The sequence below is a fragment of the Heterocephalus glaber genome, unplaced genomic scaffold (assembly GCF_053883595.1).
Source record: "Heterocephalus glaber isolate CG9 unplaced genomic scaffold, H.glaber_assembly_v1.0 deba00001761, whole genome shotgun sequence".
Taxonomy (NCBI): Eukaryota; Metazoa; Chordata; class Mammalia; order Rodentia; family Bathyergidae; genus Heterocephalus; species Heterocephalus glaber.
Window position 1 is genome coordinate 3660314 of NW_028258458.1, and position 18325 is coordinate 3678638.

At 57.9% G+C, this 18325-nt stretch overlaps 1 protein-coding gene across 1 annotated transcript in view; it reads left to right on the top strand.

Annotated features, from left to right (window-relative positions):
* The first annotated feature begins 9402 nt into the window (after nt 1-9402).
* The window catches only part of Nwd1 (NACHT and WD repeat domain containing 1), a 31525-nt gene continuing 22602 nt past the window's right edge, over nt 9403-18325 (top strand). Inside the window, exons 1-4 of the mRNA XM_004873266.3 lie at nt 9403-9488; nt 10390-10506; nt 12436-12733; nt 14475-15738. Coding sequence (XP_004873323.3) covers nt 9405-9488; nt 10390-10506; nt 12436-12733; nt 14475-15738 — 1763 coding nt within the window. The 5' untranslated portion in view covers nt 9403-9404. The remainder of the gene's footprint in view (nt 9489-10389; nt 10507-12435; nt 12734-14474; nt 15739-18325) is intronic.

Genomic DNA, 18325 nt, shown 5'->3' on the forward strand with positions numbered 1-18325 from the left:
CCACTGTGGTGCTCCAGTTTTGGCGACCTCAGACCGGGGAAGGGCCGCTCCAGCAGATTTCAGATGGGGGTGGGCAGACTCACCTCAGTTAAAGGACGGCCCAGTGTGACCCGTGTTCTGGGGCTGCAGCACAGTCCTGGAGCCTGGGTGATTGGTGAGGGCTGGAGGTTATTTCTTCAGAGGTTTTTTTTTTTTTTTTTTTTTTTAGTACCAGGGATTGAACTCAGGGCCTTGCGTTTGGGAGGCAAGTGGTAGCACCACTGAGTTAAATCCCCGGCCCTTCAGAGGTCTTTTTTGAGACTGGGGCTTGCTAAGCTGCCTGGGCTATTCTTCAACATGAGATCCTCCTGCCTCAGCCTCCCAGTGTGCTGGAATCCCAGGCATGTGCCACTGCACCTGGCAGAAGTCACTTTGATGACGAGGCCACTGCCGGGGTCACTCAGTTAACCTGAGTGTGGACTTATCCACTGTGACAGCAGAGCACTGGGGACAATCCCTGAGGACCTTTAGGATGAAGCCCTAATGCACGGAGTCTGGGGCACACACAGAGCAGAGCGCCTCTGTTCAGAGAAAAAGGTGGACCAGGTGTGGTGGCACACACTTGTGATCCCAGCACGCCAGAGGGTGAGGCAGGAGGCTCACCATCTAGCAATACCCTGTCTCAAAAAAAAGGTCCAGGGCCAGGGATTTAGCTCAGTGGTTCTGCCGTCTGCCTTGAAAGCACAAGGTCCCGAGTTCGATCTCCGGTACACAAAAAAAGGGCCAGGGATGTAGCTTAGTGGCGCTGAACATGCCAAAAAAAAACCCCAAAACAAATAAAACTCCTGCAGGTGGCACATCTGACAGTGAGTGAGTATCCAGAACATATTTTTTTAAAAACCCTCAATGCCTGTAATCCCAGCACTCGGGAGGCTGAGGCAGGAGAATCACTGTGAGTTTGAGGACAGCCTGGGCTACACAGTGAGTTCAGAGCCAGCCTGAACTACATAGCAAGACTCTGCCTCAAGGGAAAAAAAAAAAAACCAACCCCTCAAGACTCAATAATCTGGTTCCTTAAGAAATTAAACAGAATTACCACAGGATCCAGCAATCCCATTTTTGTGTATTACCTTGCCCCCCCCCCAAAAAAAACCCTTCAGGAACATCTTTTTTTCTTTATCCTTTGTGGTGCTGGGGACAGAGCCCAGGGCCTCACACATGTTAGGCCAGAGCTCACCAGGACTGAGTTGAACCTCAGTCCTTCTAAGTTTTACTTTGAGACAGGGTCTAAGTGGCCCAGGCTGGACTCAAACTTCCATCCTCCTGCCTCAGCCTCCTGAGAGCTGGGTCACAGGCCTGTGTCCTACACCCACCAAAAGCAGTGACATCAGCGTAGCTGAGGGGGCGCCCAGAGGGCTGAGCCCCAGGGGTGCACTATCTGGGAGCTTGGACCGCACAGGGCAGCTGGCAGCCCACTCGTGAAGCGCCAGGATGAGTGGCAAGACCAGGCGAGCCCGGCGTCCCCGTGGGTGACAGTGCCAGGGCCCAGCTCAGTCCCAGCTAATTTTAGCCCTGGAGCTCCCCTGGGTGCAGCCTTGGTCACGCATTGAGAGAAAGGTTCTGTAAAGAAGGACTGTGGGGGCCGGGGGTTTAGCTCAGTGGTTCCGCCGCCTGCCTCGCAAGCGCAAGGCCCCGAGTTTGATCCCCGGTACCAAAAAAAAAAAAAAGAAGGGCTGGGGTGCAGTCGGCTGAACGGCAGCCTGGTGTGGGGGAAGCCCTCAGTTTCATCCTCAGCACTGAAAAGACAAAAAAGATGGGTCGGACTTGAAGGTGCCTGGCTGTGATCCCAGCACTCCTGGAGGCTGAGACAGGAGGGTTGCAAATTTGAGTTCTGCTCAAATTTGACTCTGTCTCAAAAATAAAAACTAAAACAATTTTGGGGGTTTTTTTTGTTTTGGTTTGTTTTTTGGTTTTCTTTTTTGAGACAGTCTCTCACTATGTAGCCCAGCCTGGCCTCAAACTTGCAGTGGTCCTCCTGCCTCAGCCTCCCAAGTGCTGGGATGACAGGCATGTGCCACAACACCTGGCCCAAACATTTTTTATTTTGAGATGTGCTCTCGCTAAGTTGCCCAGGCAGACCTTGAGCTCCCTCGAGATCCTTCTGCCTCAGCCTCCTGGGTAGCTGGGATTGATACAGGCCACCAACTAATCCAAATAATGTAGATAATCCAAACAAGGAAAATATAACTCCCAATCTGCCAGACATCTGATATGCCAAGTTCCTGTTCCCACCAAGGTGAAGAGTAGAGAACATTTCTTGAGGGAAGGACAGCTCCTGCCTGAGAGGGACAGGAGGTGACACCCAGAAAGTGGGTTTTCCAGGACCCCGGTTCTCAGAAGCTTTTTTTTTTTTTGATACCGGGGATCGAACTCAGGACCTTGCCCTTGCAAGGCAGGCTCCGGAACCACTGAGCTAAATCCCCAGCCCCTCAGAAGGCTTTTATGGAGCAAAGCCATGAGGTGAGGTGGGTACAAAGCGGGAGAAAACCAGTCCAACCAATAAGGTCCAGTGGAAAATCACAAGGTGGGCATGAGGCGGGACAAAACCATGGTCAACCAATAAGATTACAAGTCCAGTCGCCAGGTAATACTGATTAAAAGGGGATCCAATGGGGAAACAAGTCACGTATCCAGGCACAAGGAATGAACAAGGGATTTCTGGAAAGGACACAGGCTAGGGAGGTCATGTCTATTTGGAATGTCAGTCACTGCTGCTCCCCGGGGAACTGTGGGTGCAGCACTGTTTCTTCTGAGCCTTGGCCTTGAGTAGAGGACGCTCAGGCCGGGCCTGTCTCACTGCCCAGAGCACGTCTAACTCCGCCGTCCACAGCAGGAGGACGGTGCCCCGGGCGGGTGGGGGCTAGGCTTCTGGAAGACGCAGTGTAATATCCGTGGGCACCGGCATCCCAGGAACAGGCCGGGAATGAGTGACAGCACCACCACGGCCCGGGCCACAGGAACTGGGCTCCAAAATAATCTCACGGGTCCACCCCCAGGCGGAGCACTGCCGCAAAGGCAGGAATCGCGTTCTCCAGAAGTGACGCCCAGCTCCGCCCTCTGAGCAGGGAGTGGCTCGGGGCTGTGACAGCGGGAGTCCAGATCGACCCAGGCACCTTGGAGGCCGCTGGACACATCTCCTAAACAAACCCAGGCCGTGCTGAGCCTGAGCCGAGAAGCAGGTATTTCACACGAAGGAGTTTCCTACCTTCATTTTGTGGAAGAGAAGCAAGGTTTATTTACATCAGGGGCAGTGGCGCACACCTAGCACTCAGGAGGCTGAGGCAGGAGGATGAAAGTTGAAGCTGATCTGGTCTGATTCTCCTCAAGAATCCCAAATTTCCCTTGGTTGTCCTGAAAATGTCCCACCAGACACCCTGCCCAGCACTAGCAGCTCCAGCCGGCTTGGCAGTTAGGGTTAGGTTGTGTTTAGCCTGCGCTTTCTCCTTGGTGCCTGGCTGCTGGCATCTGGGAGCTGTCCAGTCCATGGAGGAAATGAACATTGAGCCCATGGAAGCCAGCGGAGGGGTCAGAGTGCAGGCACACAAACTGGATGTTGGCAGGCCCAAGAGAGCTCTAATCCTGCTACTAACTGGCGGGGAGGCTGGCCGAGCCCCTCCTGAGCAAGGGAATCTACAAGGGTAGCTAAAGATGGACTACATCTGGCGCCCCGGGCTGGTGCTACAGCTCACTGGCAGGCTTGGGTTTCATCTCCAGCAGTGCAAAAAGAAAAGAAAAAGAAAAAGTCAGGCCCCCTCCACTTATGTTTGTAAATAAAGTTTTATTGGCACACAGCCCTGGAACTGATCCCCCCAATGGTTCTCCTTCTACATATCAATGTCCATCTTATTTTTCCTGTTTTTGTTTTGTTTTCTGGAAAACTCTAACAGGCTGCTGTACCAATTACAGGAGCCCATGTGGCTCACAAACACTTATGCTCAGTCCTGGAAGTCTGAGATCAAGGTCAGGATCAGGTCAGGTAAAGAAGGTATCTGAAGAGGGCAGAGAATGGGAAAGATCCTAGGCCCTTTCTCTTTTTATCATATAATCCTAGCTCAGCCTGGTGGCACACACCTCTAATCTCAAAACTCAGGAGGCTGAGGTAGGAAGATCATCACAGGTTCAAGACCAGCCAGAACTACATAGCAAGAGCCTGTCTCAAAAAAATAAAAAAGTGTTTAAGAAACTGCAGTATAATCCTGCCACAGGAAGGACACCATCAAGATCAGTTGATCCCTCCCAATACCTCCGAATACCATCCCGCAGGCGGAGTAGGATTGCAGCAGAGAAATGGGGGGGGGGGCATTATAACATGGGGTCAGCATGAACTTAATCAACACTTGCTGGAGCCTAGTGGGTCCCACACTTACCTGGAGCCACAGACACAGAGGTCCTCATCAGCCCTGTTGCTATGACAATGTCCTTAGGACTTAAAGGAGCAAAGCTTTGTTTGGATCACGGGTTCTGACACTTCAGTCCATGGCACAGGACCGCTCTGTTCTGGGGCCATGGTGACAAGGTAGGCGGAAAAGCCAAGGGGAGGAGCCAGGGACCCAGTACCCCTTGAGACCACGCCCCAGTGACCTCACACCCACCACCAGGCCCACCTCTTAACGGCCCCACTACCTTCCAATAGCACTGCCTGTGTTTCTTTTCTGCTTTGTTTATAGTTTTTGCTCTTTGTTTTGTTGCATATGTAGTTCAGCCTGGCCTCGAACTCAGGGAAATCCTCCTGCCTCAGCCTCACGAGTGCTGGGATGATGCTGGCTTCTGATTTTTGTATGCTTGCTTTAGCCATTGGAAGGAGGCACTGATGGTGGTTATGATAGCAACAAAAATAACATTGTACTAGTAATGTTTGTAAGAATCAAAATTAATGCAACAAAATCCATTAAAATATCAAAATTTTAATAAAGCCAGGATCCACCCTCTGTGCCTTCGTGCGCCGTATTTAAATGCGGATGGTTCTGAGCTTTCTTTTCTTGCCTTGGGGATTCGGGTTTGGAACCGCGGGCCTGGCACGCTCGCTGATCTACAGCCCCAGCCCTTGCGTTCATTTTCACTTTCAGAAAAATGCAGCATTAAAGTATTATTTATCCCGCGGCCACAGTTTAGAAATAGAAGACCTAACTTATTTCCACGGCCGGGTAGCTTCTGTGCTCTGCGTGTTTTCCAGCGCCTGCCCACGGCCACCCGGGAGCGGCCGCTCCGCTGCAGTTCCCACGCCGGCCTGAGGAGGGCGCCGCTCCCGCGCTTCTGAGCAGCCTGCCCCTGCGGGAGGAGGGAGCCGGGGCTCCGAGCCACTCGCGCCTGTGACCACAGGGCTCCTCCAGAAGGGAGAAACTGGGTACTTTATTCTCGGAGTGTGGAGACTCCCAGGTACAGGGGTAGAGCGCGTGCCAGGAGACGCGCACCGCCCGTCCTACCCTGCCTCCCTCACCTTCTGCACAGTTACTGCAGAGCAAATGTCCTGCGGTGCCTGGGGAAAGGGATCCGGGACCCCGAGGACCCCCACGCCCTGGGCTGCCGTTAACTTCTCTTCTGTAACACGGCACAAACCTTCGAGAGCCTCCCGGGGACTTAGGCACTCAGCGTGACATGAATGCCGTGTGCAAGGGTGACAGCCACATGGTGAATGTTTAAATGTGAAAGAGCATCTGCTACAGTCAGAGCCACACGGCCCAGAATCCCCTCACGAGCCTCCCTCGCTGGGAGCACTCTCGTCCCTCTCCCGGCCTCTTTCCCCCCAGCTCTGGGGTCCTCCTTCCTGAGCCTCCACACGAGGTGTGACCCAAAGTACAGTGGCTGCTGCTGCCCGCGCCATCCAACCGGAAGGCAGCTCCGGGCCTCAGCCGCCTCATTCACGGGGGCAGCTAGGCCGGGCAGCTAAAGACCTCAGGCAAGAGCACTGCAGGCGGCTGTGGGAGCGGCCAGGACGGGGATGAGTGTGTTCAAAGAGAGGGGCGGGTTAGGGGGATTCCTGTGGCTTTCACTGTGGTACAATGTTTAAAATGTACGCATTCACTGTATTTTCCGTCACACAGCACACACAGTTGCTGTGCTGCAGCATTTGGGGACAAGGACAAGACAAAAGCCTGTGCATTTTCAGTGCAGAAGAAATTTTCTTCCCAATATTCCTGATCCATGGTTGGTGAATCCATCTGCCAGACCTGCGGGTATGGACGCCGAAAGCCAGCTGTGTGCCGTTCTGCATCTCAGAGATGCGACTCAGGACCTAACCTTAGGCCGGGCATCGGCTGCAAAGGCTTCCCAGGCGGGGCCGGGGCTTTAGCTCAGTGGTTCCACTGCCACCTGCCCCGCAAGCTGAAGGACCTGAGTTCAATTCCCAGTACAGCCACACAGCCCAGTGAGCCCACAGCGGCCAGCGCCTGGTGTGACGCGGCCCCTTCCTCTCGGGGACCTGGTGTGAACTGCCTTGCTTCACAGGCACCAAACGTCGCTCTGGACAAACAGGGCAGCCAGCTTGCTGAGAAGCAGGTGTGCCCGCCCACATGGGAACTCAAGCCTTGGAAATCCGGTAATGCTGGCCTCAGCGTGGCAGCATGGGTGCTGCTGTGCTTACTGGTGACCTCGAGGTCACTTGGTAATGTCAGGATACATTTTCATTTTGGTTTTTTGAGATAAAGTCTGCCTATGTAGCCCAGGCTGGCCTTGAACTCACAGTGATCCTCCTGCGTCACCCTCCCAAGTGCTGGGATCACAGGCGTGTGCCACCTCACCCAGAGATGTCGGATACATTTTTGGGGAGGGCTCTGCTCCTTGTGTCCGGTGGATGGAGGCCAGGGATGCTGGTCAACACCACACAGGGATCAGTGCCTGCCAAAAAGTCAGGCAGCCTGGATCCGAAGCCCAGATTTCCTCACCACGGGCTGGGTCGCCATTGGCCCTGGGCCCTCCCTCCTTGGCATCTGCTGTGAGCCAGGCACACAGCAGTTAACTACCAGCCTGGCAGAGTGCCCGGCTAAGCTGGTGCCCTGGGCCATGGTTTCCTTCATGATGCCGTTGCTGGGAGCTCGGGGCGGGACAGAGCCAGAAAGCACTGAGAACAGAAGTCCCTGGCTTGTCTTCCGGGTGGCAAACCTGTCCCGGAAGGTTCTGGATCAGCCAGCAGCCCCCGCTGCAGGGGCCCAGAGTCCCCGGGAAGCCAGAGGCGGATGCCCCGCTGGCCTCTATCCTCCGGGACTCCCAGGATTGCTCAGTACCCAACAGGCATCTCTGGAGTAGCCCACAACGGGCACAGTCACTTCCTGGGCACCCACAGGGTGCCAGGCACGCTGACCACAGCATCCACGCAACTCCCGCTCCGGTGTACGGGACAAAAAGCCAACAAGTAGAAACCACATCGGTGGTGAGTACCAGGCCGACTGGTATCCGATGATGGCCCTGGGGGAGACACTGAGCCATGGGACAGACAGAGAGAGCCACTCAGAGGTGACACGGAATCTGGAATGTGAATGACACAAGAGGATGCAGGGCAGAGAGTCTGGGTATAGCACGTGCAAAGGTCCTGGGGCTGAGATGAGCTTGATGAGGATTGACTGAGGATTGTTAAGCAGGGGTGAGTCTGGAGATATCTGTGATTGTCCTAGAGGGGACGTTATGACACCCAGTGACATCTGGTGAGCAGAGCCAGGGATACACAAGGTAGACCAGCTCCCAGTGTCCTTGTGGGCCAGAAATGAAAGGAAGCAGGGTGCAGCCCCCCAATCTCCCACGAACACCAGAAGTGGTGACTGCGGGGCGTGGCAGGCATGGACTGGGGTCAGGCTCAGGAGCTGCTGAGAGGCAGGGAGACGGGGAGTTGCGAAGTCTGGCTATGTGCCCCAGGCTGGCCGCAAACTCAGCGAACCTTCTGCCTCAGCCTCCCAAGTGTTGGCTTGACAGGTGAGCACCACCTCGCCTGGCCCAAGGCATGATTTCGGCGATGTTAAGGGCCAGGCCTGGAAGCCCGGCAGCCCTCCTGCCTGGGCGGCACCGGGTCACGGGCCTGGGTCCTGCAGGGCGGGATCCCAGTGCTGTGGGGCTGCCTCCAGCGCTGTGGCCTTTGACACCCAGGGACGGGTCGTGCTCCGAGGTGGCGTGCTGTGCACCGTGCTGTTCTGCACCCTCCCTGCCCTCTGCCCCGGTGCCCGTGGTGTCCCCGCTTGTGAGGCCCCAAGAGTCTCGCACACCGCGAGAGCCCCGGGGACAGATGGCCACAGGGGACCTTGGGCGGCCAGCTGCTGGGGCGGGGGGTGGCAGGCAGCCCACTCACCCAGCCCTTTCCCGCTGGGGTGCCCAGCCCTGCGTCCCCACTGCCTGTGCGGCCCGCCTAGCTCGGTGACACAGACCCTGGGGACTGGGGGGAAGGCTGGCAGGTCCCCGGCCCCAGGGAAGCTGTAGTTGCCGTGGCGATCCTGAGTGCTCTCGGCAGGAGCTGAGGCGGAGCTCACACTCCGGGAAGCAGCTGGGGCGCCGGAGGGCACAGGGTCTGCAGGCCCCGATGGCCGCCCTGCCAGGGGCCTGAGCGCCAGGCTCAGCCGTGGACAGGAGGGCAGCAGCATGAGCAGTGGGGGTCCCCTCAGCCCAGGCACCCGCCGGCGGCTGCTCCACGGCCTGGCAGGGCCACTGCCCCCAGCTGTCCCCGCCGGGGTGGCCGTCTACATCAGCTCCGCCACCTCCGGTGAGTGTGCGGCTGGGCTGAGGCAGGATGGTGCTGGGGACCAGACAGTGAGGCTCAGGGGCCCTGGCTTCAAGGGCCTGCCGGGGACGGTGTGGGGACTGCTGGACCACTGTGTCCTCCTCGGGGGCCACGCAGCGCCAGGCTCCATAGAGCCACAGGGACCGGGCCAGACGTCAGCTGTGCTAGACTTGCGCTCCCCTGTCTCTCTCCTTTTCTCTCCTTTCCTTTGGCAGTTCTGGGCCAGAACCCAGGGCCTGGAGCCTGCTCAGCCAGTACTCACCACTGAGGCACACCTGTTTCTGTTAAAATCTTGAGACATGATCTCACTAAACTGCCCAGGCTCCTTCGAACTTGCCATCCTCCTGCCTCAGCCTCCTGAGTAGCTGGGATCACAGGCGTGCGCCACCTTGACCAGCCTAGCTGTGGGCCGGGCTTTCTTCCTTCCTTCCATCGTTCCTATGCAGTGCTGGGGACAAAACCCAGGGCCTCCCCACACATCCTTCTGGGGACGTGGGATTTGCAGGGGTCACAGGCTGGCTGGCCTCCCTGTGTGTGTGTCTGTGTGTGTGTGTCTCTCCTGGCCTGAGCCTTGGTGGGCATTGCCCGCTGCAGAGCAGGCCGGGATGGCTCCGGGTTGGCTCTGGTTCTGCCACTCACCCCGCCTGCCTGCCCGGGCCTTGCAGATATGGATGCGGAGAGGGAGGCCCTGCTGGGGACCGCCTGCCCCGAGCTGCTGACCTTCTGCCGGAACCAAGGCCTGCCCTTCGAGGTAAGCTGCAGGCTCGGTGCGCTGGCCCGGGCCAGAGCCAGAGCCTGAGCTGGACTGAAGCTCAGAGCCGTCCCTTTCAGATCTGGAGACTTGTCTGCAGCCCTGGGGGTGAAACTCAGGGAGCCCGCGCTACACGGCTCCTTTGTTCTTGTGTACTTGGGGACAGAGTTTCATCAAGTTGCCAGGCTGGCCGGAGCATGCACTCCTTCTGCCTCAGCCTCCTGAATAGCCGGGATGACAGCGTGGGGCCCACGCACGGCTCCACGCCCAGCTCTGCACTGAGAAGCAGATGTCTCAGGCACCCTGCCGAGCCGGCCGGGCCCTGTCCTCTCCGGGCGGGCACCGGCGGTCACCCTGCCCGAGCTGCAGCTGCAGGAGTCTGGCTTTCTCTCTCCTCTAAGGAATGTGTGGAGGCAGGAACTGGCCCTCCTTGTCTGCTCCCCGTGCCAGCCTCCCGCTGGCAGCTCGGTGACCCGAATGGAGCCTTTCTGCCCGGTTCCCGAGCAGGTGCACAGGGCCGCAGCGTGGGGTTCCTAAGAACACAGCAGCCGCCTCCTTGCAGAGAGACCTGGGGGCCAGCGGGGACCTGTCCCCCTCACGAAGGAGGGCTGTGACAATGCCCACATTGTTTCTCAAAAAGTTTTTCAGATGTGGCTTCTTTTTTTTGAGCCAGGGTCTCACTACGTATAGGCCAGGCTGGTCTCGAACTCGAGGTGACCTCCTGCCTCAGCCTCCGGAGTGCTGAGAGGGCAGGCGAGCGCCACCACGCCCGGCCTGTTTAAATTCTTTTAATTCACATAAAAGAGAGGCTTCCAAAAAATACTGAAAGAAACTATGCTCTGGTCAAAGGGAACTGAGAAAAGCAGCCAGCAGTCAGGCCCTGACTCCCCTTCGTCCCCAGGCCGTGGACCTGCGGTGGGGTGTCCAGGACTCCGAGGCTGCTGACCAGCTGACCCCCGACCTGTGCCTGGAGGAGCTGCAGCGCTGCCAGAGGACGTCCCTGGGGCCAGCCTTCGTCGTGAGTCCCCTGGGAGGGCCGGGGTGGCCTCGACTCCTCTCTGTCACGAGGATGTGGCCCATCCGCAGCCCCGCCCTGCAGCAGAGGCAGAGGGGTCTCTGCTCCGGTCCCTGTCCCCTCAGCCTGCCCAGGGCAGACATGGCCTGTCCTCCCAGCACTCTGGGAGGCTGAGGCAGGAGGATCGAAAGTGTCACCCTAGCCTGGACCCCTTGGTGAGACTGTCTCAAAAGGGAAAATAAGAAGGGCTGGGAGCAGAGCTCAGTGCAAAGCCCCTGGGTTCTATTCTCAGTGCAGGGGGGGAAAGGAGGGAGAGGAAGAACCAGGTGGAGCGGGGTGTGGTAAGGGGGTCCAGGCAGGAAAAGCCAGTGCAGCTTCCTGTTCCTGGTTCCTGCGGGGCGGAGCAGATCCCCCTCCCAGGCCCTGCAGCCTCTCCTCTGCCCTGACCCGGGCCTTTCCATGGAAATGGGAGCCTCGGGGACCACACGCTGGTAAATAAGTCATTAGCACCAGGGCTGCTCCCTCTCCCCAGGGAAGGATGCAGTTTAGAGGCTCTGCCCCCTGGGCCACCGGCAGCCCTGGGGCTCTAGAACTTTCCCTAGTTCCCAGGCTCTGACCCTCTAACTGCAGCACTGTTTGCAAGTGCTCTCTCTCTCTCTCTCTCTCTCTCTGTTATTGTGGTTGTTTTGTTTCTTATTTTATTTATTTTTTTGGTACCGGGGATCAAACTCGGGACCTTGTGCTTTTGAGGCAGGCGCCGGAACCACTGAGCTACATCCCCAGCTGTTTCTTGAGACAAGGTCTCTCAGTAGTCCAGGCTGGCTTCGAACTCTCTGTGATCCTCCTGCCTCAGCCTCTCAGATTCTGGGACTACAGCCATCCACCATCTGGACCTTTCTCTCTCTCTCCCTCTCTCATTTATTCATTCTTTCTTTTTCTTGTTTTTTTCTTTTCAGTACCAGAGATTGAACCCAGGGTCTTCACACTGAGCTACACCCACAGCCTTTTTAAATTTTTATTTTGAGATAGGGTCTCCCTAAGTCACTCAGCTCAAACTAGCAACCCTCCTGCCTCAGCCTCCCAGAGAGCTGGGATGACAAGTGTGCACCACCTTGCCCAACTGTAGATGTATTCTGTTTGTTTGTTTCTTTTGGTACCAGGGATCGAACTTGGGACCTTGCACTTTCGAGCTTTCCAGGCAGGCATCGGGACCATTGAGCTAAATCCCCAGCCCTGCAGATGTATTTTTATGTAAGGTTTCGGTGGCCTCTGTGAAGCCTGGGGCCTCGTTGTCCTGGGTGACACCACCCCACCGCAGGCATGCAGAAGAGCCTGTCTTGCCTGGCCCCCCGCGCCCCCCAACCCTAACCCTAACCCTAAGAGAATAAAGGAATCCAGTGCTCCTGAGCCCCAGATGGGATCAGAACTCACGTGTCTGGCACAGGCGCAGCGGTGCACACCTGTACTCGCAGCTGCTTGGGAGGATGAGGCCAGAGGATTGCTTGAGCCCAGGAGTTTGAGCCTTACCTGGGGAACATGGCAAGACCCCGCTTCAAAAACAACACAACACAACACAAATCCCACTTACCTGCCCGCTATCTGACATCTCAGATTCCAACAGGCGGCCCTGTCTCTGCTTGCTCATTTTTGTTTTTTATTTTTTGGTACTGGGGATTGAACCCCGGGCCTTCACACTGAGCTGCATCCCCAGCCTTTTTTTTAAATTTTGAGACAGGGTCTTGCTAAGTCACTAAGTTGTCTAGGCTGGGCTAGAATTTGAGACCCTCCTGCCTCAGGCTCCCACAGTGCCCGATGACAGGCGTGCGCCTTCTCCCTGTACCTAGCACCATTAGCCCAGGCCCCTTCTTAGGGCCCCAGCGCAGCTCCCCAGCCGAGCCTGACTGCACACGCCCTCTCTGCCCTGTCCCGCAGGCCCTCGTGGGTGACCAGTACGGCCCCTGTCCGGTCCCCCGGCGCATCGAGGAGAAGGAGTGGGAGGCGCTGCGGGCCCAGCTGAGCACCAGGCCGGGGGACCTGGAGCTGGTGGCCCAGCGCTTCCGGAGGGACGAGAACTCGGTTCCCCCCAGCTACGTGCTGCAGGCGGCGGGCGGCGGGGAAGCCCCCGGGCCGGAGGAGCCCACGCTGGCCTCGGTTCTGCGCGCCGCAGCCCAGGAGGCCCGGGGCCGGGGCCTCATCAGCCAGGAGCAGTGGCAGCGCTACCACCGCTCAGGTGAGCTGGCCCTGGGGCGACACCGCCGCGCTCAGAGGCTCAGAGCGTCAGAGCGCGGCGGGGGGTGGCCCAGCGCGGTGCACGCTGGGAATCCCCGCACTCCGGGAGGCGGAGGCCGGAGGATCCCGAGTTTGAGTCCAGCCCGGGCAACTCACAGACTTAGGGAGACCCAGCCTCACAGTAAAACCCAGAAAAGGCTGAAGGTGTAGCTCAGAGGGAGAGAGCCCCTGAGTCGGATCCCCAGTACCGGTAGAACTGACGATCAGAATAATATGCCGAGATGAAGTGGGTGCCAGGGTGACCAGCACAACACGGTGGCCCAGGGCTGCTCTGACCACCAGGAGGCTGTGCGGTGACCACAGGCTGGCAGCCTGGTGAAGCCCGGGTCCTGGCCGGCCTCGGAAGTGTGCAGGTTAAAACTTGGTCCTTTCTGGAATTCTATCTTTTCAGACCATCGTTGGCCTCAGGTAGCTAATCCGTGGGTAAGGGGAGACCATACCAAAACATCGATACAGAAATGTCTGTCGCCGACACAGGCAGTATATGAATTGATATTACCAACGTTAAATATGTTGGCTTATTTTTAAAACTTTATATATACTTTTTTGCAGTACTGTAGATTGAACCCAAGGTCTTCACACGGAGCTGCATCCCCAGCCCTTTTTATTTTTATTTTGAGACAGAGTCTCACTAAGTAACTGAGTGGCCCGGGCTGGGCTCAAACTCAGGACCCTCCTGCCCAGCCTCCCAGAGTGCTGGGATATGTGGATTTACTTAACAATATGGATGAAGGCATGTGTGGGAGTCAAATCTGACCATGCCTTTGGCAAGGATGAGAAACTGACACGCCGGCCTCTGCTCACCCATCAGCCTGAACTGGAATTTTGGTTTCCGTCTGCAGGGGTGGGGACAGAGCCCAGGGACCCACAGTACTCAGCTCCTGCTCGCCTTGTTCCTGGATCCTTCGTGTCCTTGGGCATCTCCCTTCCTGTTTTTGATTTTGGGTTGTTTTGAGACAGGGTCTCGCTATGCAGCCCAGGCAGGCTAGCCTGGGACTCAGGGTGATCCTCCTGCCTCAGCCTCCAAGTCTTGGAATGCCAGGCGTGTGCCACCACTCCCATCTACAGTTTAGCGATTTCGTGAGACCCTGTCTCAAAATAAAAAATCAAATTTAAAAAAGCCTCAGTGGTAGAGCACTTGCCTAGGATGCATGAGGCCTTGGGTTCCATGTAAACAGAAAACAAATTAAAAAGTTTACCGGGAATGTAGCTCAGCGCCACTGCTCCTGCTCAGTGGCAAGCTCAAGGTCCGGAGTTCCATCCCTGGTACTGGAAAAAAAAAAGTTAAAAAGTTTAGATAATGGCTGTCTCAGTGTGGTCCCTCGCCCAGCAGCATTTAAGAGGGGGCCTAAAATACAAAGTCACGGTTCCTCCCCTTAGTTCCAGATCAAAAGCTACAGGGGTTATAGCCAAGCATGGAGGTGCACACCTGACCTCCCAACATTCTGGGAAGCTGAGACAGGAGGATCTCAAGTTAGAGCCCAGCCCGCTAATCGAGACCATGGCTTAAAGTAAAAGACAAAAGTGCTGCTGGAGCTGGAGCTTCTTACAAAGGCCCTGGGTTCAATCCCCAGGATTGCAGAAAGAAACAGCCCTGCCGTCCTTCGAACTCTGCCCCTGCCCTAGCCCGGGGAGCCTCCGGGTGCCGGGCCGGGCCCTGACCTCGGGTCCCTTCTCCGCAGTGCTGGAGTGGGAGCTGGAGCGCGGCCTGCTGAGCGGCTCTCCGGGGGCCACTGTGTTCCTGCGTGAGATCCCGGAGCTGGCGCGGCACCTGCTGCAGGACTGTGCGCTCCCCGTGGTGGACCGGCTGCCCGACGGCCTCGTGGACACCACCGCACAGGGCCACCTGAGCAGCCTCAAGCAGCGAATGGCCCAGGAGTGGCCCGGGGTGCTCAAGGTGCACCGGCTGCCCTGGGCCCGCGACCTGGTGAATCCCAGGAACAAGGCGCATGCGCGCTACCTGCTCGAGCTGGGCGAGCAGTTCGTGGCCAGCGCTGCGCATCAGGTCCTGCAGCGCCTCCGGGAGCTACCGCCCGCCCTGCCCTCCCCCGCCTGGCTCTTCCAGGACATCCGCCACCACCTGTGGCAGGGCACCGAGGCCACCCGGGCCTTCTGCGGCCGCCAGGGGCTCCTGGGCCGGCTCGGCCAGCGGCTGCGGCAGGATGACGGCTGTCCTCACAGCCCCCTGGTGCTCTTCGGCCCCCCGGGCATCGGGAAGACCGCCGTGCTGTGCAAGCTGGCCGAGCAGGCAGCCGGGCTGCTGGGCCGTAAGACGGTGACAGTGCTGAGACTGCTGGGGACGTCGCAGGGCAGCGCAGACGCCCGCGGGCTCCTGGCCGGCCTGTGTCTGCAGCTGTGCCTGGCCTTCGGGCTGCCCGCGCCACCGCCCCAGGTCCTGCAGGCCCGCACCAGGTTGGCCCATTTCTTCCACGTGCTGCTCCACACCGTGGCCCGCAGGGACTTTGAGTCCCTGGTCATCCTGCTGGACGCTGTGGATGACCTGGACCCCGGCCGGCGCTCCGGGGCCATCCCCTGGCTGCCCCTTGCCTGCCCCCCGCGGGTCCACCTCATTCTGTCTGCCTGCTCCGGGCCATGCGGCGCCTTGCACGCTGTGCGGGCGACACTCAGGGACTCGGACGCCTATTGGGAGGTGGAGCCGCTCTCTGAAGACCAGGCCCAGGAGATGGTGCAGCTCCTGCTGGCTGCGGCGGGGCGCACACTGAGCCCAGCCCAGCGCAACCTGCTGTGGGCCAGCCTGCCCGAGGCCGGAAACCCTGGGCGCCTGCAGCTGGCATTCCACGAGGCCCACACCTGGGCCTCTTTCTCTGTGCCCGTGCCCCTGGCCACCACCGCGGAGGAGGCGACACACCAGCTCTGCGCCCGCCTGGAGCTGACACACAGCTGGCTTCTGGTGGCCCACGTGCTGGGCTACATCGAAGCTTCCCGGTGAGCCTCTGCTTCCTAGCATTTGTTTCTTTTTGATGCTGGGGATGGAAGCCAGGGCCTTGGCGTGCTGGACGAGCACTCAGCACTGAGCTACCAACCCACACCTCTTTAAATATTTTGAGACAGGGTCTCCCCGGGTCTCCAAATTGCCCAAGCTGGGCTGGAACTTGCGATTCTGCTCCTCAGCCTCCCAGAGTGCTGGGATGGCAGCCACATGGCACCTCATCTGGCTTGGCAGAAAAATCTTTTGAAAGCAAAGTTCTCTGAACTGATCACAAGGACCAATTGCAACTAGGTTTAATTTCAGGCTTGTTATATGGGAATCAGCCCAAAGCAAACAGGCAGGGAAACCCAGTGCCCATGTATCTGTAGTCAAAGGAAGGGAAAAAACCAAACTTATCAACAGATCAGGGAGGCTGTGGATTTGAGGCCAGCCTGGGGGACACAGCAAGACCTGGTCTCAAAAACAAAAGCAAAAAACTCCTACAAGCAGGAGAAGACGGTGCTTGCAGGGGCTGGGGTAGTGTGGAACAGGAGATGTGGGCAGTGGGCACTGATTTTCTGCAGCCAGACTGGAGACTCGGGAAGAGCAGCACATGCCCGTCATCCCAGGACTCTGGGAGGCTGAGGCAGGAGGATGGCAAGTTCCAGCCAAGCTGGGGTAGCTTAACAACTTAGTAAGGCCCTGCCTCAAAATGCAAAGTAAAAAGGGCTGGGGTGTAGCTCAGTGGTAGAGCTCGTCTGGTTTAATCTGCAGTCCTGCAAAAAAATAAAAAATACAAAGGAAGGCAGGGAGGAAGAGGGGATTCTGAGGGAGCTGTGGGCGCTGAGAGCTGGCTCCACATTGCAGCGCAGGTCTGAGACTGGCCTGCAGCCCCCAGAACGGAGAGGTGGGGAGGGGGATCAGGCCGCTGTGGTGGGTCCAGAGGAGGAAGCAGCTGCCGTGGGAGCCAGAGGGTCTTGGGAATCGCCCTGTCCCTCTCCCTGGGGTCTCCGTGAACACCGGCTGGTCCTCCCGGCACCTGGTAAACGTGTATTTGGGGAGGGGGCACCGTGCCCTGGCTTGCTCTCTGAGTCTCAGTCTCCGAATCCCTGCAGTCAGAAATCTATTTGCCCACTGGACACAGCATGGGGTGAGGCCGCCCCAGGGCCTGGTGGGAAGGGAAGGCGGGCGGCACCAGAGGGCGACTTGGGCACCAGAGCTCCCTGGAGGCTCGGGGCAGGTGGGGCTCAAAGACCCCAGCGGCTGGGCAGAGGCTCCGCCTGGGGGCTTCTGGGCGTCAGGATGGCTGCAGGCTCTTCGGGTGTTTGTGGTTATCTCACCCACTGACCGGGGACCAAGGGCAGCAGCTTTGGTGCCTGGGAAATACCCAACCCCGGGGAGGCCTGGAGAGTGTGACTGTGGGGCCCTCTAAGCTTACCTGTCCATCTGTCCGTCTGTCCCTCCATCCCCATCCACCCGTAATGCTCCTGGCCTGTGATGGTGGAGGCCAGGACACTGCTCACACCCTCCAGGAAACAGGCCGCTTGCTGTTCCCCACCCCAGGAGAATCAGCAGGGCGCGGGAAGGGGGTTGAGCCGCCTCCCTCCCTGCACTTCTGTCTGAACTCCCAACACAGCCATGGCCACGAGGGACGTTTCGCTTGGCTCACAGCCCTGGGGACCAGATCTCAGGGTCTGTGGTGAGGGAGCCACCGGCCAGGGCACATGGAGGGCGACACTGCTCACCATGTGGCAGGGAGCAGAGGAGAGTGACAGGGCCTGGCCCAGTCAGGCGCAGCTTGGGCACAAAGACTCCTCACAGCAGCCCTCAGAGAGCCAGGCCCTGGGACTCTGGCAGCAGAGCTGACTCAGGAGTCCATGTTGTATTTAGCAGGGATAAGGGTTTTTTTTGTTGTTGTTGTTTTTTGGTACTGGGGATCAAACTCAGGACCTTGCACTTTCGAGGCAGGCGGTGGAACCACTGAGCTAAATCCCTGGCCCAGGATAAGGTTTTTTAAATTGAAGGCAAGGGCTCTGTCCTGGAGCTACAGCTCCGACCCTTTTTCAATTTTATTTTGAGATAGGGCTCTGAGCATTGCCCGGGCTGGCCTTGAACCTGCAGTCACCCTGCCTCAGCCTCTTGAGTAGCTGGGATTATAGATGTGTGCCACCACACTTGGCTGAAGTGAACCATTTTTCTCACCCCACCCCCGGGGCCAGGGATTGAACTCAGGACCCTGCGCTTTCGAGGCAGGTACAGCGCCACTGAGCTAAATCTCCGGCCCTTAAAGTGAACCATTTTAAAATTCCCAATTCAATGGCATTCAGCACATTCACACTGCTGTGCGCCTGTCTAGTCCCAGAGCATCTCCTTCACCCCAAAAAGAAAATCTGTCCTTATAGAGCAATCACCCCCACCTCCTTCTCCCCGAGTCCATGGCAGCTGTCGACCTGCTTCCTGTCCCTGTGGACCTGCTCTGGACGTTTCTCCAGAGCAGAGTGACACACCACGGGGCCTTGTGTGGCTGCTTCTGTCTCTCAGCATCATGTTTTCGAGGCTCAGCCACATGGTAGCTGGGGTCGGGACTTTGTTCCTGTTCGTGGC